The sequence below is a fragment of the Talpa occidentalis genome, unplaced genomic scaffold (assembly GCF_014898055.3).
Source record: "Talpa occidentalis isolate TD23 unplaced genomic scaffold, MPIMG_talOcc4v2.1 talOcc4.5, whole genome shotgun sequence".
Classification (NCBI taxonomy): Eukaryota; Metazoa; Chordata; class Mammalia; order Eulipotyphla; family Talpidae; genus Talpa; species Talpa occidentalis.
In genome coordinates this window covers 64,577,927-64,599,586 of record NW_023604861.1, presented here as the reverse complement: position 1 = coordinate 64,599,586, position 21,660 = coordinate 64,577,927, and the positions used below count along the sequence as shown (strand labels likewise).

The 21,660-nt window shown below is 48.7% G+C and overlaps 1 protein-coding gene across 1 annotated transcript; it reads left to right on the top strand.

The window, feature by feature from the left end:
* Positions 1 to 809: 809 nt before the first annotated feature.
* On the top strand, positions 810 to 19,714 carry IL17D (interleukin 17D). The gene is made up of 3 exons (XM_037526822.2): positions 810 to 839; positions 1,436 to 1,722; positions 16,672 to 19,714. The coding sequence occupies exons 1-3, from the start codon at positions 810 to 812 to the stop codon at positions 16,988 to 16,990; spliced, it is 636 nt and encodes a 211-aa protein (XP_037382719.1). The 3' UTR covers positions 16,991 to 19,714.
* The last annotated feature ends 1,946 nt before the right edge of the window (positions 19,715 to 21,660 follow it).

Here is a 21,660-nt window from a genome sequence, read left to right as displayed (position 1 = left end):
TTTGAAAACCTTTAAGCCGGAATGAATCTTTCATTTTTATTTTTTGTAGTGTGACAGTTGTAAAATGAACATATTCATTAGCCTGCCGCTTAAAAAGCATGAAGCATTATTAATTCGTGGACTGAAATGATCAAAATTTTTTGTGTTCTTGAAATACAATATAGTTCCTTCATTTATGCACAGTCCCTTCAATTTATTTACAAAGTATCAGGTTTATTTTACATGACGGTTTAGTTATTTTACATGAAGTTAGTTATTATAGAGTAGGAACTCTCCAATACTATAATAGAGCAAGTGATGACCACTTACAATCATAAAAATACAAGCTGGGCAAATATTTAGTACTTGGATTTTAAAGTTGATAGAGAGGCACAGAAGAATCACTAAGGGCCTGTAGAGGAAAGGTGGACCCGCCTCCTCTCACCTTGTGAAAAAGAGATTTGCTTTAAATTTCTAAGCGATTTCTTGGAGCAATGTCAGAAGAGAATGAATAGTTCTAGGTTTTGAGGTGCTTCTTTTTCGAGGTGCCGCGCTCTATTCTTGGACAGTCTAGAAAATTCTTATCCCCCTGCGCCAAAATCTGACTCCCCCAACTTCACCAAGTTGGCCCTACTTGTGAGCTCGGAGCCTTCGCGACCAGTCCCTTCCCGGCCTTCTCCGCCAATCAGGCGGCGCCAGTCGGCGGGCTCGGCCCCGGGCTCCGCATCCTCCTCCCAGCCGGCGGGTCCAGACCTCGGCCCCGGCCACGCCCGCGCGGTCCGCGCCCACGCCGCGGGCCCGTCTGTACCGTGGGCTCGTCACACGTCGGGATGTTCTCGGAGACGACGCTGGGGTCCCTGGTGAGTCCCTTCCGTGAGTGACACGACGGTCTCCACTCGCGAAAGCCCGGGGTGCGGAGCCGGGCGGTCCCAAGACCCCGGGCGGCGCCCTCGAGCCGCGTCCGGGCCGTCTGCGCGCCGGCGTCGCGGCGCCGCTGCCCGAGGGAACTTACTGCAGCCGAGCCAGGTCCAAAGTCGGGGGCCCCGCGGCGTCCGGGGCCCGCCAGGGCGGCCCACGCGGCGGGGGGCGGGCGGCTGGCGGGGCGCGTCCGGGGCGGCTCCGCGGACCCCGCTGGCCCGGGCGTCGAGGCCGTCCGGGCGTCGGGCCGCCGCGGTCACAGGCACTCGCAGCCCGCGGCGCAGCAGCCGGGCAGGCACAGGCACACGCGCAGCCCGCACCCGCCCCCCGCGCGCGGCCCGCCTCGGGGCGGCGGCGGCGGCGGGGGCCGGGGGTGCGCGGGCCGGCGCGGGGCGGGCCCCCGGGGCGCCCGGGGCCGGCGCACGGGCGGCGAGGGCGCGCGGGGGCTCGTGTGGTCGGCGCCCATCGGCGGGCGGGCGCGGGGCGCGGGGCGGGCGCGGCTCCTCCGCCCGGGCGCTGAGCGCGGCCTGTCCCGCAGGTCTGGGTGCTCGTGGCCGGCGTCCTGCTGGCGCTGCCGCCCGGCGCCGACGCCCTGAGGCCCGGCAGGCGGCCGCCGCGGCCGCGGGGCTGCGCGGACCGGCCGGAGGAGCTCCTGGAGCAGCTGTACGGGCGGCTGGCGGCGGGCGTGCTGGGCGCCTTCCACCACACCCTGCAGCTCGGGCCGCGCGAGCAGGCGCGCAACGCGAGCTGCCCGGCAGGGGGCAGGCCCGACCGGCGCTTCCGGCCGCCCACCAACCTGCGCAGCGTGGCGCCCTGGGCCTACAGGTGAGCGGGCGGCGGTGGGCTCGGCAGGTGGGCTGGCCCGGGAGGCGGGGACGCGGAGGGCCGGGGCGGGCGGTGGGCTCGCCAGGCGGAGGCCGGAGGCCGGGGACGCGGAGGGCCGGGCTGGGCTGGGCTGGGCTGGGCTGGGCTGGGCTGGGGGCTGGGCGGGCGGGCGGGGCGCCGAGAGGCAGGTGGGGAGTGCGCTGCGGGCGGGGGGAGCGGGTCGAAACGGTTCAACCCCACAAGGATGCCCCTAAAGGAAACCTGCTGCCTTTTATTTACTTTTCCGTTACTTCATAGGCAACAGATGTTTCTCGAGCGCCTCTTCTTTGCCAGGAACATTGTTAAATGAAGGTCCCAGAGGCCCGGGCCAAGCCATCCTTGATCATTTTTATAGAATTTTGCACAGGAGGCCTGCGGAAGCCCCGATGAGCAAGTCTGCTGTTTGCGGGCCGATGGTGGTCCTGATGCGCTGGGCCTGGAGGTGTCAGAAGTGCGTTCCAAATCTAAGGGAGGGGATTAGAAGGGAAAGAAGTTGTAATATGAGACAGCGTGATTTGACATGACCCGTCTCTGTGGTAGGTTAAAGCTGAGAAGTATTATGAAGGATCAAAATGACACTTGAAATGCATCTTGGAGAGAGGGCAAAAATTCAGAGCTTGGCCTGGTAAAGAGAGCATCTCAGAAGTAGGAGCTGCCTGCACAGGTGATGGTGTAGCTGGTGTGCCTTGGGCACACACTCAGGATTCTCCCTTCCCTCGTTATTCCTGCGTCTCTGCTCTCCCAGGGCTCACAGCCTCACTGGCCACCAACATGGAAAAAGGCTTTGGGTGAAAGACCTAGGTCAAGGGAGTAAGACAAGGAGCAACTTGTGGCGAAGAAAGTAGGAGATGAGTCTGGAGAGGGAACCAGAGCTAGATTTGAGACTGATAAGCAATGCTACACGTTTGCAATATATCCTGTGGGGGTTTTTTTGATGGAGGAAGCCATGAAGCCAGCAGTGTCTTAGGAGGGTGTCCCTGTAAGGAATAGCTTGGTAAGGCATTGGACAGAAACATGCCTTTCCAGCAAAGAGCAACTAGGGTCTGAACTGGGGCAGTGGCAGTGAGACCAGAACCATTTGAAAGTTATTATTTAAAGAGGTAAAAGTGACAGGACTTAGTGGATGAGGATGATGTGTGGAAGTGAGGAGGAGGGAGGAACACAGCATGTGTAATGGCCACATGAGTGCTAAGCAGTGTGGAGCTTCACTTGCTAAGTCAGTGGGCCTCTTCTCCCAGCTGCTCTGCGGCGGTCAAGTTCACTGGTGGGAAACTGCCTGTCCTGCCCCTCTGTGTGCCTGGCACTGACCACTGCCTCTTACCACCTCCTGGTTGTTGTGAAGATTAACATCAGCAATGCATGCGGCAGTCTCTTCTGAAAGGGGTCTGTGTAACAACAGGCTCAGGTTCTTGGTGGCAGTTTCAGGGACCTGCATAACCTGAGTGAGAACATGCTACTTATGAGACCATAAGCTGGCATTTAGATATGTTATTTAAGGCTAAAACCAGGGGGAAATCATAAGAAATGTGGAAGAAAATGTGCTGCAAATCAGAAAATATTGGAAGAAGTAACCACTCACTCTTACATGCAAATCCCTGACAGTTCAAAGATTTAAATGAAAAAACTGCAAAAAAACATAAAAAAAATACTATTTATAATTTTGGAGTGGAAAAGACCTATTTAGTAACTCACAGACCCCCAGAGTCACCAGAAATGATATTGATAAATTCAGTCACATAATTATATGCCATTTTTTTCTTGGCAAAATAAGAAAAATACTTGCAACCCATGTCACAAAATGCTCATTTCTTAAAGAGTTCTTACAAACAAATAAATGAAAGACCAGCTTCCTAAGGAAAAGAGGAGGAGAGGTTGTGGGTGGTTCCCAGGGGCTAAAGTCAGGTGTCTCAGAAGCTGGAAACATGAAGAGAGCTCAACCGCTGGCTTAAAAAGCGAAATGCATATTGAAACTATATTTAAACATTGTTGGCAAGGGAAAAGGCATGTCTCCTGCAAGGGGAGGGGAAGGATGAAGTGATACAGCTTCTGTGGAGGACAACTGCATATTATCAAATTTTAAGTTTATATACCCTTTGACCCAACTATCCCATTTCTTTTTTTTAAAGATTTATTTATTTGTCTACACAAGCACTGGGTACAGTCAGAAGTGTGGGAGGGTGAGAGAATCCACCAGAGCCAGAGCAGGGAACAGAACAAGCAGACTGACGAAATATACTGCTGAGGGGAGCAGCGGGTGCGGCAGGAGAGGTCTGTCGCACCATGTGAGACCCCCGCTGGTGGCCGGGGATCTAACTGGCACTGCAGCAGCTGCAGGCAGATCTGCAGCCCAGCGCTCAACCGCTGCGCCACCAGGGGAGTCCCCCAACTATCCAATTTCTACTGTCTCTCCTATGCCACACTTGCTCACATGCCAATGATATATAACAAAGGTATTTATTACTAACAAGGGATCAGAAGCCGGTTAAACAACCACCAATAGATAACTAGTTATATAAAATGTTACATAAACAGTTATTGAAAAAAAGAGAAAAGGTCAGTTCTAAATGTGCCTCAATTGGACAACCCATCTCCACCACCATGGGAAGAAAACAAGAATCCCTACAAGAAAGTGTGGGTAGCACCTGCCACCTGTGTGTTGGGGAGAGGCTGTTCCATGAGCTACGTGTATACAGAGTCACATTTAAAATGGATGCATACACAGGTGCACATTTAAAATGGATGCATATACAGGTGCACAGGGTGTCTTTGGAAACTGGTTATGGCGGTGTCTCTCTGGGAAGACTGGGCAGTGGGGAGCATGAGCAGAAGGAGATTTACCTTGGGCCTCCCCTGGTGGCGCAGCAGGTGAGCCCTGGGTTGCAGAGCTGCCTGCAGCCTCTGCAGCGCCGGTTCGATCCCCAGCTGCCAGCGAGGGTCCCACGTGGCACGACAGACCTCTCCTGCCGCGCCCACTGATGCCCTCAGCAGTGTATTTTGTCAGTCTGCCTGTTCTCTTCCCCGCTCTGGCTCTGGTGAATTCTCTCATCCTCCCGCGCTTCTGACTGTGCCCAGTGCTTGTATAAATAAATAAATCTTTAAAAAAAAAAAAAAAGGAGATTTACCTTACTTTTCCTTTCTTTGTATCTTCCAAATTGTGCATGCACTAGTTACTTAAAAGCTTTTTAAATTGAGGGTAGAAAGGGAAATTAACCATGAGGAAAAAGAAGGAAAGACACTTCCACAGGAATGGCGGCCTTTCCTTTATTAAGAGCCTGGGCGGAAGCACTGGCTCTCTCATGCTGCGGGGCTGGCATTCTGAGAGTTTGCAGTGCCCCTGTGACCCCACGGCTGGTCTGGCTGCAGACTGGAACCTTCGATAGAGAGAGGAAGGAATCAGGATGAGGCATCAAGCCCCACCCGTGGAGCCGGGCCTAATCCCGAGCCTCTGATTCCAATCCAGCCTGTGCTCCTGACCAGGGCACTGTTAGAAAAGCAACATTTCAGCTCACAGAATAGAAAAACACTTTCTCGTTTGCTCTGTGGCATCATGTTTGTTTCTCTTAAACTTTAAAAACAAAAAATGCCAAAAATAAAATAAAGTGAGTGCTCAGTTTAGTTTTTTAAGCCAAACCAGTGTAGTAAGAAGCGTGTTGTAAGAACACTGAGGTGTTCACACTTGTTTATGTCGGAAGCCCTAAGACTAACACCTACCAGTACTCTAAGTAAATTTGAATTGTTTATATTTTTCAATTTTGAGCAGCAGTCTAAAGATAACTTTTCTCCAGGATATGAATAACAGTTTATTTTTAGGCTTTGTACCTTTTCCATATAACATTTTTTCTCCAGGGGATTAGGGATTCTACACCTAAGTCTGTTTTGCAGCAGACAGCTCCATGAATGACAATAACAGCAAGAGAATGGAGGACAATAAAAAAGAAACAGGATCTTGAGAAAAGGAGAGGAGAACAGGGGAGGAGGAGGTCTAGTGCCTTAAAAGTAGAGTCCATTGGGAGTTTGGGGAGGCAGCGGGCCACCCCCAGCTGGGGCAAATGTTCACCAGCAGATGCGTCTGCAAGCAGGGGTGTCTGGGCAGGGTGCACCCCAAGTGGGTCAGGACAGGCGCAAGTCTCTGCAGGATGAGTAAGGATCAGGACTTCCCATGGACAACCCACATAGGCAGCACCCTCTATTAGCAGGCCTGTCCGCCGGGTGATTTGGGGGAAGAGGAGCACGGCGGGCGGCAGCAGCTTCCAGTGCATGTGTGGGTTGGGTGAAGTCCTATTCACGGGCTTGTAGCGACAGGAACTTTGTTGCCGCTTTGCCACGGGAAGACGAAGGACACAGCAGTCATGGAGCAGTTTTGCGAGGCAAGAAAGACTCTGCTACTTGAGCAGAAGTTCTTGTGCCATCTATTAAAATCATACAGGATAGTAAAAGCTGATCATGTGACAGTAGTGTGAGGAATAGGGACTGGCGGGTAGGATAGGAATGGGGGACAAAGTTTTACAAGGGAGAAGGAAAGGGACATCGTGACAAGGCATCAAGAGACATTTGCGTCAGCAAAGTAGATGTTATCACAGGCAGAGTTATCCCGAGACCACCATGCAGATAGTCACGTAATCAGGTCAACAGCAGCCTCGGTGTCCCCAGGCCTGCCTCACGATATAGGTAGTCAAGGAATGTTCTGCTGTGATTTGTAGATAGCAAATAGGTCACAGTTGCCCATGAGTGGCCAGCCTGTAGGAACCTCACGGGGTGACCTCAGTTGGATGAATCTATCTTGGGATATTTAACAAAGCTGCATTTTAAAAAGGTTTTGTCAGGAAAGGTTGCAATAAAAAGGATAGATTTGCTTCACCCTCCTCTAACCCTAAATTATAGCTCACCCAAATGTTCTGTTTGCCTGGGCCTGGCCATTGAAGTGGGGAGAAATATCAGGGTAAGGCAGGAGGTGTGGGGTGAAAGAATTTACCAGAGACAGAGAACAGAAAAGGCAGAGTTACTGAAATACCCTGCTAAGAGAAACAGGGGGTGAGACAGGAGAGGTCTGCATGTGAAGGAGAATTTGAGGCTCTTTTATACTCTGTTTTCTAACTTGGGGTGCCAGTTTGCACCGGTTATCTGCAGGGATGCCTTGTCTCAGGCACTTGCCTTTGACACAGAAGCCCTGATTCTGCATTTCTGGAGCTGGGTTGCTCCATTCCCTTATGTGTTTCTGCCTGCCAGATCTGAGCCCTGGGCCAGCGGTTGGGACTTAGTTTTTAACCTTATTAAATGGTATCCATCATGTATCCCATATTACTCTGCAGAAAGAGGGTGACCCTCATGAGATAGTGACAGCGGGGAGAGAAAGGGGTGGTGTCAGGCCTTGTCTCAGAATGGATTTCTCCCCCCAGCCCTCCAGGTTTCACCTCAGTCACGACACCATTTGTTTACCTCATTTTTTCTTTATCATATCGTTTTTTAGTTATAAAAGGAATATAACCTTAATTAGAGAGAGTGACCTCCACTACAGTTGCCCCCCTTTGTTAACATTCCCATAGGTTTTCTCTCAAATGTACCCTCTCCCCTTTACACACTTGCAAATTTGTGTGCCTTACTGAGAGCAAAGGCCCTGCGTGGGGCTGGGGCGGCAGACCAGGAGGTCCTGCCAGATTGCTGGTGACAGACAGAGGGCAGCACTGTGCCAGCTCACGCTCCGGTGGACCTTACCTTCCATTTGGTTTGTGATCTTTGGAATTTGGGGAGTTCTTTCTTCGTGATAGTGTGTCTCCCTAGCAAGTTCACTTTTTCCTGGGTCCCTGCTTCAGATCTGTGGGTTCATTCTCATGATTTAAGGTCAAGCTAACAAAGCCTGTCTTCAGGGAATACTTGCAGCTAAACAGGCCAGTCAGTCAGGTGCTGAGTCCTGTCCCACTGTCTCATCATAATGCCCTACAAGAAAGGGAGGGACGGATGGGGAGAAGGGACAAGAAAAAGAACAAAGACACGAGCGCCTGCAGTTGCCAGTCTCCAGCTACAGCCTTTAGCCCAGTGTGGAGCACCATCTTCAGACTTGATGTTCACAGCAGCTGGTTCTGGGGAAAAATACTCTTTTTCCCAAAGTGTATTTTATGGAGATATGATGGGTAATTTGACCAAAGTACATCGCAGATTTTTTTCTCTGAGCTATTTAATATGGACTCAAGTGCATCTACCATCCTCTTATGGGGTGAAAATAAAAGCATTGCCATGAGATTAAAGTCTCTGGTTCTGAAACTAGATTTGTTTCTCTTTGGTAGTGATTTCTCTAACTGCCACAGTTTTATTCTTATAGTACCTGGGAATGATACAATGTTCCAGTCCCCCCACCCCATAACATGTGTGCCCCTCCTACCACAGAAGCATTGAGGCAAGTCCAGAAAAACACTGCACGCAGTGCTGTTGTCTCTTGTGTCTGCCTTCCAGAAATGCTGCCTTCCAGAAATGCCACAGGACATTTTTGAAGAAGGGCGATGAGTATATTGCTTACTGAATTAATGAGGGCAAAGAGAAAATGATCCACCAGGAATTCTTCTGGAGTTAAATAGAGTCTACGCTGACATGAATTCTTTCTTTTACCCAACTTGAGACAACAGCTGATTCATCTTGGATGGAGGTGCCCCCCACCCCCCAACACACAGGCATTTCACCACCTGCCCCAGGGACAGACACATCAAAGATGGCTCTGAACCCAAATTCTGCAGCTCCCCCTGAACAGAGATAGTTAAGCCATCCCAGGGCATGAGATGTATTTTGCCTTTGAAGGACTGTTTCCCAGCTGCACAGCATTTGCCGTGACCGAAGGATGAAAACTTTTGAGAAATGCTGGCTCTTCTCATTGCTTTCTTTTTCTCTCTGTAAAGCTTTTTTTTTTTTTAATTAGCTTCCAATTTCTTTTCCAAGCCATTAGACTCTCTCGACTCTTCCCAAATCTCCCAAATGAACAGATCTTCCATGAAGCCAGGGGGTTCCTGATGTAACTGTGCCCATCTCCCAGGCCCGGCTCTCCACTGAGCAGCCACTGCAGAGCTGGGCCGTGCAGGCTGTGCCACAGGCAGGCCAAGCCAGGTGCCCAGGGACACTCCGTCCTGTCAGTGCCTCAGTTTCCTCCAGAATAAATGGAGAGGAGAGGCAAGCTGAGTCCGGTGGCCCCGGTGGCCCTGAGCCAACCGGTTGGCAGAGGTGCTGGGATCACTCCAGAGTTGGTTGCACTGGCTCAGCTCTGGAACTGACCTTGCTTCCAAGTTCAGGATCACATGACAGCTTAGTCCTCAAGTGGGGTTAGGACCAACACCTGGCTCTCTTTGGCCAGGGAAGAGGGCCAGGTGGGGACCCTGGGTGACACTCACAGTGTAGGCAGAGCACTCTGCTCCTGGGCTGGTTCCTCCCTGGCCTCTTCCATGAGAATCGTGCAATGATGCTTCCTGAAGGGACCAGAGGAGCTTTTTCTAGGACTTTCTGGCAGCAGCAGCAGATCTTTGGCTCTCTCAGACCTAAGCAGATAGAGAGAGGGTGAAACTGATGAGACCTTAGGACACAGCTTTCTGGCAGAGGGGATCTTCATGTCCCCACTCACTCCCTGGCCAAGGAAGAGTCCTCTTGGAACTGGCCCTGCCACTCTGGGCCTCAGTTTACCCTTCTTTCCCCTGTAGGCTCATAACCACTTCCAGTGTAGGATTTGTTCCAAAGGGGAAAGTACTAGAACACAGACCCTTGCTAAGTGATTCCTTAAACCTCTTACACCTAGGACTACACAGCCCCAATCACGATTGTATGTTAGAATCATCATCTGGGGAGCTTTTAAAAAAGCCCAGAGAATGCCAGAGAAACGCTGAGAGGGAAGCTGCTCTGTCCCCTGATTTAGCATAAAAAGCCCATAAAAATCTGAAAAAAATAAAATAAATAAAATAAAAATTCTCAATACCTCGGCCCCACCACAGAGCCATGAATTCCCAGTCTTGGGGCAGGGGAACAGGAGTCACTTTTTGAAAGTTCATTTGTGCACCTCTAGGAAGAACAGCTGAAACCTCTGTTGTCCTTCTGTTTCCAGTTGCTGGTTGGTTAACAAGGACCTGCATTGATTAAACTCTTCTGCATAAGAAAGTCCTGGACTGGTCGGAACTGAAAATTCTAATTATTGGGAATAGTGCAGTCAACCATCCCTGGTCAGTCTCTTGACTGCCTTGTGGAGACACTGCCTGACTTTGTCATGGGCTGTTGGCTGGGGTGGCCTTCTGCCGATGTTAGTGAGTCCCCATTTTAAATGAACAAAATGGGTCACATGGGCTGCTTGTAAGCCTGCAGTTTTGTCGTTTTGTGGGTGGGTGGGGTTTAGAAGGTGAGACGCTGTGGTTTTAACAGAACTCCACATGGTTCTCATGCAGGTAGTCTGAGAAATCGCATTTTGGAGAACTTGGTTATGCTTTCTTTTTCGTTGCTTCCATTCCAAGCAAAGACAGGTCTTTTCATAGGAATCTTAGCTCTTGGAAAGGGAAATCAGTTAGCTCCAGCTTGCCAGATGCCTTTTTTTTTTTAAAGATTTATTTATTTATGCATACATGAGCTGGGGTACAGGCCAGAGATGCAGGGGGTGAGAGGATTCACTAGAGACAGAGTGGGGAACAGAACAGGCAGACTGACCAATATACTCTGCTCAGGGGAGCAGCGGGCGAGACAGGAGAGGTCTGCCTCACCATGTGGATTGCTCTCTGGCTGGCCGTGGATCGAATTCGTGCTGCAGACGCTGTGGATGACTTCATAGTGCGGTGCTTAACCGCTTGTGCCACCAGGGAGGCCACCAGATGCCTTTTTATTGCCAGAGTTTTTGTAAAGTCTTGATATCTGCTAGTGAGTACCCTCCCCCCATATTCATCAATGATGTCTTGGTTAGTCTTGGTCCTCTTCTCTTTAAGAGTCGTAGCATCACTTTGCTAATTCCTAAGAGAAAGCTCACTGGGAATTTGGCTGGAATTGCACTGACTCTAGATTAATTAATTCATTCATTAATCAGATTAATTCAAGGAATTCTCCAATGTCTTAGAGACTCAGTGAATAACAGGTATCTTTTCTAAGCAGAAAACATTGATAATAAGGTCACATTATCAGTCCCCCCACCACGAAGCTGGAGACAGTGGCATGGTCATCAATTCCATCCCCTTCACTTTGCAGGAACCAGGCGTGGACAGTGATTTCCAGTATCACTGGTTGGCAACTAAATCAGACAAACATTTGAGGTGTGGGGCAGCCCTTTTTTTAGGAAAGTCTGTCGGGGGGGATGCATTGCTCTGAGTCCTGGTGCACTGTGACCACCCATGTCTCTTCATTCACATCTTCAGTGCTGTGGGTGTTGATCTGTGCTGGAGAAGACCCATCTTGTTTGTGGATTTGGGGTCTTGGGTTGTCTGTGAAATGAGCAATCGTTCTTAGCCTCTGCTATTTCACAATTAAAATAATGTCATGTCTTACAAAGCAGAGGGTGAGCCACATCGATGAATCCGTGCCAGTACATGCCGCTGCTGTACTTGGGCCTCAGATGCAAAGCCTGGTGGGCCTGTGGCTCTCTCCTGGAATGTGCTCATTGTTCTGCGTGTGTCCTCTTGGAACCGCTTTAAATTGTTTCCTACCAAGTTCAGGGTGCCAGGGGAAGTGCTCTTTTTCTGTCCCTGCTGTCACTTACATTCCTCTCTGAGCTCATTTTCCATCACCTCTAAGCATCCCTGGAGGATTTGTCCTTTGTTCTTGGATTAAGCTGAGCCAGCTGTCACTCACTCAAGCCAGGCCTCACATGTAGCCCAAGGACCTTCTGGGATCCCATGGAGGGAAAACCTGATTTGTTTCAAGTGTTCCTGTGCCAAGCTTCCCAGGAGCAGCGTGCAGGAAATGTGAGGACAAAAGACTTTTTGCTCACAGAGGCAAGGCAGCCATGTTAGACCCTTACTTGATCATATTTCTCTGTTTGGTGAGAGAAAGGTCCCTGTTGATTTCTTGCCTGTGGTTTCCATGGCAGCTTGTTTCAACCAAGAAGCACTCCTCACTCACATTTGTCCCAGAATCCTAAAGCAGGAGACTGGAGCAATGGGCTTCAGCAATGTGTCTGTCTCCTGGCTGTGCTGAGGCCTCCAGACCTTAGCTCCTGACCTCTTTTCCATCCCCCAACTTGTGTCCTGCACAATATCTGTCTTGTGCTTTCTGCTCCTGCAGTGGCCACAGGTATGATCCTCACAGCCTGGGGGGCTGTGAAAGCCACCCTGTGAAAGCCACCGGTCCTGTGCCTTCTTATGTCCCCTGGTGCGGGGGTCATGGAGTCTCCTTGTCACAGAGCCTGAGCCCAGCGGTATCACTGTGACAGGGAAAATTTCAGTCCCAGGAGCCCACCGCTGGACCTGTGATTGGTATTGTCAATAGGACGATCCATCTAGACAGGGCAGCAGCCAAGTGTCCTCCCCACAGTGACCTGTGTGTGAGACCCGTGCCTGCCGCCCTGCTGCTTGGCGGGAGAAAGTATAGTTGTTGCCAGCTGAAGGGATCTCTGATGCCCTCGGGTCAGTGACAGAGCACAGACCTGGAAAATGAGCCTGGGCCTGCCTTCCTGCCCCCATAACTTGTCCCCCAATGGCCGGTCTCTCTGACCTCAGCCTTGCTGTGTCTGCCATGTGCAGATCCCACTGGCCCCCAGGATCTGCAGGGTCAGCTCCAGCTGTTCAGCTGCACTTCACGGCCTGTTCCCACTTCTCCTGCGTGTCACTACATCTCTACCTTGCCAGCACACGTACTCCAGGCCCTCTGGGCACGTCCTTCTGTGTGGACTCTGCTTTTATGCCTGGGCGGCGGCGCTACTTCCTGTTGCTCCCTCCCCTCCCCTTCCGCTTGGCCTAATTCGTCTTGCAGTGAATTGGGGCCTCAAGGTCCAGAGACTCGCAGTTGTTGTCTTGGGTGAAGAAAGAATTCAACTTTGAGGCCAATTACAGATTTTTTAAAAAGGCAAGAGATTTATTGATAGATAGGAAGGACAGGAAAGCCCTCTGAGCAGAGGGGTCCAGAGTGGGAGCCGCTGAGGGGCCAAAAAACAGTTTATATGAGTACGTGGGCAAGATGTGGGGTTCGGCCATTGGGTGTCTCTGCATTGTGTCTGTTGCTGATTGGCTGGACCTGGGGATGGAGTCTCCTGAGCTCTGTGGCCCCCCTGAGTTTCCCCACGTTACCTGGCCTGCCTTCTGGAACGAGCTTTGGCCTGCTGTTTTAGCATTGTGTTGTTTTAGCGTTCTGAATGTTCCATTTTTAGTTGGGTTGAGGGGACCCTACTGGTCCCTTGATTGTTTCTCAGACCATAAACAATCTTGGGTCACGTGGGCTAGGGCTTGGGGTTCCCTGTTCCTAACTAACTACCTGTACCCTCACTTTCTTCCTCATCCTCTGACCTCACCTCCAGTGACTTACCCACTGTGCTTTGCTTTGGTTTGTCCTCTGCTTGTGCTTTGGAGAGGGTCACACCTGCACGGTTTGCCCTTCTCAAGAGCTTCATCAGTGCCTGAGTTGATGAGGACCACCGCCCTACTCCTTGGCAAGCCCAGGAGGTACTTTGTGACCCCACTGGTCCTCAGTGCTGTCCCTGTGGATCTCTGCTCAGTACAGACTCTGTTAGGCCGCACCAAGTGATGCCACTAACCCACCTAGAGGCTAATACTTCCTTCATATCTTCAGATATTCAGTTAAGTTCAAGTTTCCCTGATTTGCTTTTAAAAATTGTATTTTTTCCCATTTGATTATTTCACTCTTCGTTTGGAAACAACTTCAAACTAACAAAATGTTGTGACAACTCCTGTCCTGAGCACTCTTTTCCCAGATTGCCCAGATGTCAGCATGTACTCCACAAATGCTCGCAACCAGGACGCGCCAGGTGCCGAGACCTCACGTCTGTAGTGAGGCCCTCCCTCATCGCCCCCTTTGTATGAAGTTTCTGCTGAGTTTCCTACATACACACATGGTTGGCTCTTGCTCGGTGCCACTTAAGTGCTCCCCGCCCTGAGGTGCCGATACGCTGGCAGTGGGTGGTTGTAACCACCCCTTTCTCAGACTCTCCCCTCTTGTCTGCAAGGAGGCCGCTCCTGCTTCTGACAGGTTAGGCTCATTCTCCCTTAACAGGTGGTTTTCCTGCCTTTTATTCGGTGTCCCTTATACACTCCCCTGATGGAGCCTCTTTAACTACCACCTTTAAGCTAATCATTGAACAGTCTCCACATTCAGTGAAGGTGGTGGGTGCACTCTTGGCTTCCATACTCTCTTTTACTCTTTAGCCTGAAGGAGATAAAATCCCAACTTCCCTTTATAATGTCTTCAGGGTGAAATCTTACTGTCTTCAGGGTGAAAATCCACTCAGCCTGAATTCAAGAGCCCTGGTGGTCCAGCCTCCCTGAATCACTCCAGCCCCAGCTTGCAGCCTGCCTGGGTCTAGCTCTGACACATCCCCCAGCTCCAGGCTTTGACCGACTCCCAGTGTCTTTTCTCCCTTCTCCATCTGGATGAATCCACCCAGGAAACATCTTTGCCAGCAGGCGCACCCTGCTGTGATGATTGGGTTAACTCCAAGCAATTGTTTGGACATTTGCCTCTGCACAGTGACCCTCTGCGGGTAGCTGTTTAATCTGCCCCCTTTCCCCAGACCAGGTGTCCGTGGAGCTGGAACGCCGAGACTGGTGATACTGTACCTTCCTTTTCCTTCAGATTTTGGCTTTTCTGCTGACCTGGGTAGGGAGGCAGGAAGAACCACAGGTGGGACACACCATCACCCCCCACACACACACACACTTACACACACACTTACACAGTCTGTGGCTCTTAGTCTGTGCAGAGCTCTGCAGTGGCAGGGCAGGGTGTAGGGGTAGGATGGGCTCTGAGCAGGTTTCTGTGATCCACGCAGATGGGGGAAAGGAGGAGTCCTGGAGCCCTCGGTGGCTTTCTCAGGCTTTTATTGAGCTTTACATGTAGTGTGGCAAACAAGTACATGGCAGGCAGGGGTGCCTGGGGGCCAGGAGGCCGGCAGGTCCTTCAAGCCCCCAGCAAGTCTTCACTCTGGGCTTCTCTCTCTCTTCTTCTACCTTGCTTTTTCCCCTTCTCTCTCCTGCCTCTTCTGCTTCTGCCTCTCTTGGTGACTATCCCAGTGCACCCAGAAGTAAACAAGATAGTTTGCAACAATGTAACAACTGCAGGTGGCCCTTAGGCAGGGCAATCCTAATGGTGGGAGGACAGAAAAGCCTGAAAACCATTTACCAAACCATTTACCCTACACAGGGCATGAGGATAAATAAAATACAGTCCTTACCCTTCCTTTCCAGGGAGGGCAGAGAGAAAATGTAGTTCCAGCCAGAGGCACAAAATATCACCAGACTGTGGTGTGCGGGGAGATTATATTTGACAAAGGAAATTTGAAAACTCCATAAGGGGATAACTTGAACTGGACCTTAAAATATGGCAGGTCTTCACTGAGTTGATACTGGTTTGGGAAAGAGGCCATCTCAGCAGCTGGAAATGTCCAGTATTTGTTTTTATCATTCTCACTTTGATGCACATAACTCTCTCAAACTCCCTCCATCTTGTTGAAAATGACTACATGTCATCCTTTTTTATGGATGTGTAGTACTCTAGGGTGTGGCTATGCAACATCTTCTTGATTCAGTTGTCGACCAGTGCTGCATCCGTGTCCTAGCTATGAACCATGCGGAACATAAGTGTTTTGTATTGATGGTTTCATACTCTTTGGATACATGCCCAGGAGTAGGGTTGCTGGGTCATATGGTATTCCCATTTTTCATTTTTTAAGGTAAGAGAAAATGACCAAGTTTAAACCATGGTTCACTTCTGAAACGTCCCGGGCTGACTAGGCCTTCCCTCCATGGGTGCATCTTCATCTCATCAGAGAGGAGGCCTGTGCACCTGACTGACAGAGGGAGATGGATCCTCTTGAAGCCTTCTGGACTGGTGTCCTGAGCTACCTTTGCAGGTGGTTTAGTCAGTGACCTGTGTCCATAACATATGGCTCTTTTGTCTCTTGAGGATTTGAGACAGAGAGGACCCCGTTCTTGGGGCCAATGTGGGCAGGCCACCCTGGTGGATATTGCCCCGTGTGGTGCTGCAGAGGGCCTGGTGACTGGAGGGAGGTGGTTATGGGGTCTCAGGGACCACTGCTCTGGGAAGCCCCCTCAGACCTGGGGTGGTGAGCCCCAGGCCCACAGGGAATCAGTCTTGTTATATCCCAGTAGGATGAGTGGGCCCTGTGGTGCAGATGCTACATGTATAGACTTTATTCTTCTGTGCATGTAAACTCCAAAAGCATGTTTAGAGACTGGCCTAAGGATAGCTATAAATCAGTCCTCACCATTTAAATAAAAGAGTTGTCAGGTTTTATCTGTCTTAGATTGGAGTCTTGCATAGAAACTAACTGTGAGATAGAATGACAAGGCTGCCCTTTTTTCTTGCTCCATTTATTTATTTTTAATGTAAGTTATATTTATTTATATATATTTTACATATTGTTCATTTTTGTGCAATATTTGCTTTCACCTCTCAGGTGTAGTCCCCATAGAATTCCCACCACCAGCTCACCTGTGCTCCATCACCTTAGGTCCTTGTGTTCTTCCCTCCCTTGCTTTTATCCCTCTTCCTCCTCCCCTGCAGAATGTCTCTGATTTATAGTTGCCTGTTAATTTTTTTTAATTGTTACTATTTTTTCCCTGATCCCTTATTTGGTTCTCCTATATTCTTGCTCCATTTAATCATTGATCTCAATTCCTACTAGCCCTAGAAACAAATTCTTTTAAAGGCTGCCTTTTCTCAGCATATGGTAAGATCCAGCTGCTCCCAAGCTTAAGCTAAACCCTTCTCTCTCCCCTGCAGAATCTCCTACGACCCAGCCAGGTATCCCAAGTACCTGCCAGAGGCCTACTGCCTGTGCAGGGGCTGCCTGACTGGGCTCTTTGGGGAGGAGGACTTCCACTTTCGGAGCACCCCAGTCTACATGCCCACAGTCATCCTCCGGCGGACAGCGGCCTGCGCAGGGGGGCGCTCAGTGTACACCGAGGAGTACATCACCATCCCTGTGGGCTGCACCTGCGTCCCGGAGCCAGAGAAGGACACAGACAGCATCAACTCCAGCATGGACAAGCAGGGTGCTAAGCACCCACTGCACCCCAGCAACAAGCCAGGCCAGCCCTGAAGCTGGGGCCCTGCTCCTTCTCCAGGCTCCCTGACTTGCTGGGCCTGTTCAGCAACTTCAGAGGAGAGACATGAAGATGCAAGAGTGAAACAAACACAACTAAGCTGGAGAGGGCTTCACATCAGCGATACATGGTGGGTCAGTCATGGTGGGTCAGTCTCACTGCAGCCCCTGGTTTTTTTTTTAGGCCAAAAAAAAAAAGTCAGTTTGGAGCTGATGAGCAATGAACATGCCTGGGCTAGCCACACGCCGGCTACTCAGCTTTGGGAGAGTTTATTATTGCTTTTCAAGGGTCCACATGACTGATGTTGAGAGGAAACACTATGTCCAGGTCTTCACTTTGTCTTTATTTTATGGTTGAAGTAGATCTTTTGTGAATACACTAACCAAGCCCAATAGCATCTTTTCTTTATGTCTACGTCACTCCCGAGTGAAATACACGGCTGTCGTAGCAGCAGTGGGCTTCTGCCTCCCTGTGTATCTTCTCTGTTTCAGTTTGCTCTGGTCAGAAGCTCCACAGAGAACTTTCAACTTGTACTGAATATCAATGGAAGTTGTAAAAACACATTGCTGAATAAAATTCAAATTTTCCAAATAAAAAATTCAAAATTGAAAGCAATAGCTGCAGATACATGAGAAAAAAAAATGTTATTCCTGCTGGTGGTAAATCTGGAATTGTTTTTGTCCAGAAAAGAGAAGCTTCAGAGCAGCTTTTTGTTGCCAGTTCAAATTAACAACAATAACAAAAAAATCCATAAATTAAAAACAAAAATGCCCTTTCAAACTAGTGATTTGGGTAATTGTTTCAATCATTATCACTGTAACATTTCCAAACACTCCTCGAATATAAATAGTGCAAACATCAGAGAGCTAGGAAACCATTTGCATGGGGAAAATACTACTCTCTTATTAATTATAATTAATAATTATCTTATTGAACTACGTTTTTTAAAAGGAAACGTATTTCCAGTGGAAGAAATCAGCTTTCTACTCTGCCATCTAGAAAGGGAATTTTTATTTGTGCTTTTTCTCTGAATGGAACATTCATCCATTTAATGAGATTGAGCTCGCCCTGTTCTGTGAGCCACGGTCTCCATCCTCACGCCAGCTACAAACTGCGGTCATTGTCAAGGCAGAGCTCACTGTTCTCAGTGCACCTCCTTGCACCGAGGACATATTTCTGTGAATCAGGGCAACATTTTTCTCACTTATAACATGAGATGGCATCACCCACCTCACAGTCATTGTGAGGACCAGACACCCAGCATTGTGCCACACAACATAGGGATTAAAATACATTGGAGCAGCTGGCTCCATCACTCAGGGGTTAGGACACTGGTCTTACGTGTTAATAAGCTACATTTTACATAATTATCAAGCTGTTGTTTTTTCATATTTGGTTATTGCTTTAGCGCCAAATTTCACTTAAAAGTGACTTTTTTTTATTTAAAGGCAAGTGACAAATGAAACCTATCACTAAGCAGCAGCATTAGTGTGGCAATCTAGTATGGGAAGATACTTTTTCAATGAATAATAGGACTTTATTGTGACAGATTTTGTGTTTCTTTTTTAAAGATTTATTTATGCATGCAAGAGCTGGGGTACAGGTCTGAAGTGTGGGGGGTAAGAGGACTCACCAAAAACAGAGCAGGGAACAGAACAGGCAGATTGACCAAAGTACACTGCTGAGGGGCGCAGTGGATGAGTCAGGAGAGGTCTGCTGCACCATGTGGGTAGCTCCCTGGCCAACTGGGGACCGAACTCATACTGCAGGGGCTGTGGACAGCTTCACAGGTTGCGTCCTAACCCCTTGCGCCACCAGGGAGACCCCCAGATTTTGTTTTCTCATTAAAACTAAACATTTTTTGGAGAGGGGAGGGGTTGGTATTGTGTTTCATCAAACAAATGGGAGTTTACTGGCTAGAGAAATTATGCTAGCCAAAGCTCAGCAACATCATTTTTCCCCTGTTCTCAGTAACTTTGCTTATTATTCCACACAGTTAGCATAGCTGCCTCATTGACATGGGCTGTCAATTCCTAGGCGTTGCAGAGTAGCAACACTGTAGTAGTGCACATTGGGTGGAAGTACCTTGTTGAAGATTTTGTCCAAACCACAGTATTTCTATGCTTGCTTTAAACAAACAAGAAACAACCAGAATCATTAAGGAAACGCAATCACAAAACATTCTCACATACCTGCTATTTCATGTTCAGGCACCAATTACCCAAACTTCTTTTACTAATTCTCTTTCAGGAAGGCAAAAGTAAAAAGGGTGATTGTTTAGTAACTAGTTCCTGCCCTGGTGTTTGGGAAAGAATATGAAATTCTGTAAGCAGCGGGGTTTAAAGTCACCCAGACGTTTTGTTCTTACTGCCCCCCACCACCTCTTCCTCTCCCCAAACAACTGAACTGTATGGAAATTTTTAAATTGTCAGCAAAAGTGAATTATTATCTTTCCCTTCCCACTCATATTATGGTTATTTTGTCTTAGTCCAAATATGAATTAGGGAGGACTTGCCTCACACCCAGGTGTCCTCACCCCATCTCCTGAATCGGCAGGAGAACACCTGGCCTCGCACACCTTTTAGGATGTTGCAGATCCTAAAATTTAGAAGTGGATCATGTATGAAAAAGGTTTGCTATAATTGAAATCATGTCAGGAGTCTAGAGCAATAAAACAACATGCTGACTGCTTATGAAATAAAAATGAAGTCAATTAAAATTTTTATATGAGTCAAGCTTTCTTCCCTCATCCTTCATGAAATAAGATTTCTCTATTCCAACAAATCGGACAACCTTTAAGAAATGGGTAAGTTGCTTAAAAAAAAAAAAAAAGATTTAGTTATTTATTTATACAAGAACCAGAATACAGGCCAGATGTGTGGGAGGGTGAGAGGATTCACCAGAGACAGAGTGGGGAACAGAACAGGCAGACTGACGAAATACACTGCTGAGGGGAGCAGCAGGCGAGACAGGAGAGGGTGCTGCGCTAAGTGGGAACCTTGCCCGCCGGGCGGGATTAAAACGACACTGCAGAGGCTGTGGACAGCTTCACAGCGTGGCGCTCAACCTCCTGCGCCACCAGGGGAGGCCCAAGTTGCTTTTTTTAAAAGATTTATTTTTATTTATTTATACATACAAGAATTGGGGTGTAGGCCAGAGGGTAGGGGTTGATGAAAGGATTCACCAGAGATAGAATGGGGAACAGAACAGGCAGATCTGTTGAAACACACTGCTGAACCAAAATGAAAATGCATACATTGTGCAAAAATGAAAAATGATGTAAGAATTATATAAAATAAAATATTTAAAAAAATACACTGCTGAAGGGAGCAGCGGGTGAGACAGGAGAGGTCTGCTATGCCATATGTGGGTTAGCTCCCTGGTGGGGGATCAAACTCATGTTGCAGTGGCTGGTGATAGCTTGATAGTGCTGAGACTTAACCCCTTGCGCCACCAGGGAGGCCCTTAAGTGGGTGTTTTTTTTTTTTTTAAGATTGATTTATTTATACAAGCACTGGGTACAGTCAGAAGCACGGGAGGGTGAGAGAATTCACCAGAGCCAGAGTGGGGAACAGAACAGGCAGACTGACAAAATACACTGCTGAGGAGAGCAGTGGGCACAGCAGGAGAGGTCTATCGTGCCATGTGGGACCCTTGCCGGCAGCCAGGGATCGAACTGGTGCTGCAGAGGCTGCAGGTAGCTATGCAGCCCAGCACTCAACTGCTGCACCACTAGGGGAGGCTCTAAATGGGTAAGTTCTTAACAACATACAACCTACTGAGACTGAGTCGTGAAGAAATAGACAATCTGTACAGACCCTTACTAGTAAGAAGATTGCATCAGTAATCAGAACTTCCCAACCAGCAAAAGTCTAGGATCAGACAGCTTCACTGGTGATTCTACCAAAGCATTCAAAGAATATTTTAATACTACCTTTCCAAACTCATCCAAGAAAATAGAAGAGAAGGGAACACTCCCAATGTCATGTTACAAGGCCAGAATTACCCTTGCAAGGATGTCCACTCTCACCACATTTACTGAGAACAGTTTTTGAAGTTCCAACCAGGGCTAAAATTAGGTAATAGAAAGAAAAGTCACCTAAATCAAAAAGGGAAAATGTAAACTGTCACTATTTGCAGATGATATTTTTTTAAAGATTTATTTATTTATGCATACAAGAGCTGGGGTACAGGCCATAGGTGCAGAGAGTGAGAGGATTCACCAGAGACAGAGTGGGGAACAGAACAGGCAGACTGACTGAAACACACTGCTGAGAGGGCAGGGGGCGTGTCAGGAGAATTCTGCTGCACCATGTGGGTTGCTCCCTGGCCAGGGATCGAACTTGTGCTGCAGTAGCTGCGAATCACTTCATAGGTTGTGTCTTAACCCCTTACACCACCAGGGAGGCCCTGCAGATGACATTTTATATAGAAAGTCTTAAAGACTCCACAAAAAAAAGCCCATTATAAATAATACAAAAATTCAGTAGAGTTGCAGGATGCAAAATACATAAAAATCTGCATTTCTACAGTAATAAGAACTAGCAGAGAAATAAATTAGGGAAACAATTGCATTTACAATACACCAAAAAGAATAAAATATCCCATTCTGATTTTGGACTTGTAAACACTGATTTTGGACTTGTAAACTTACTCCAGAACTATG

Bases quoted from the DNA above. Each gene is read 5' to 3' on its own strand.
- IL17D (XM_037526822.2), top strand. From the start codon at position 810: ATGTTCTCGGAGACGACGCTGGGGTCCCTG. The intron at 840-1,435 runs GTGAGTCCCTTC...CCTGTCCCGCAG, and splicing joins AGACGACGCTGGGGTCCCTG to GTCTGGGTGCTCGTGGCCGG. The intron at 1,723-16,671 runs GTGAGCGGGCGG...TCTCCCCTGCAG, and splicing joins GTGGCGCCCTGGGCCTACAG to AATCTCCTACGACCCAGCCA.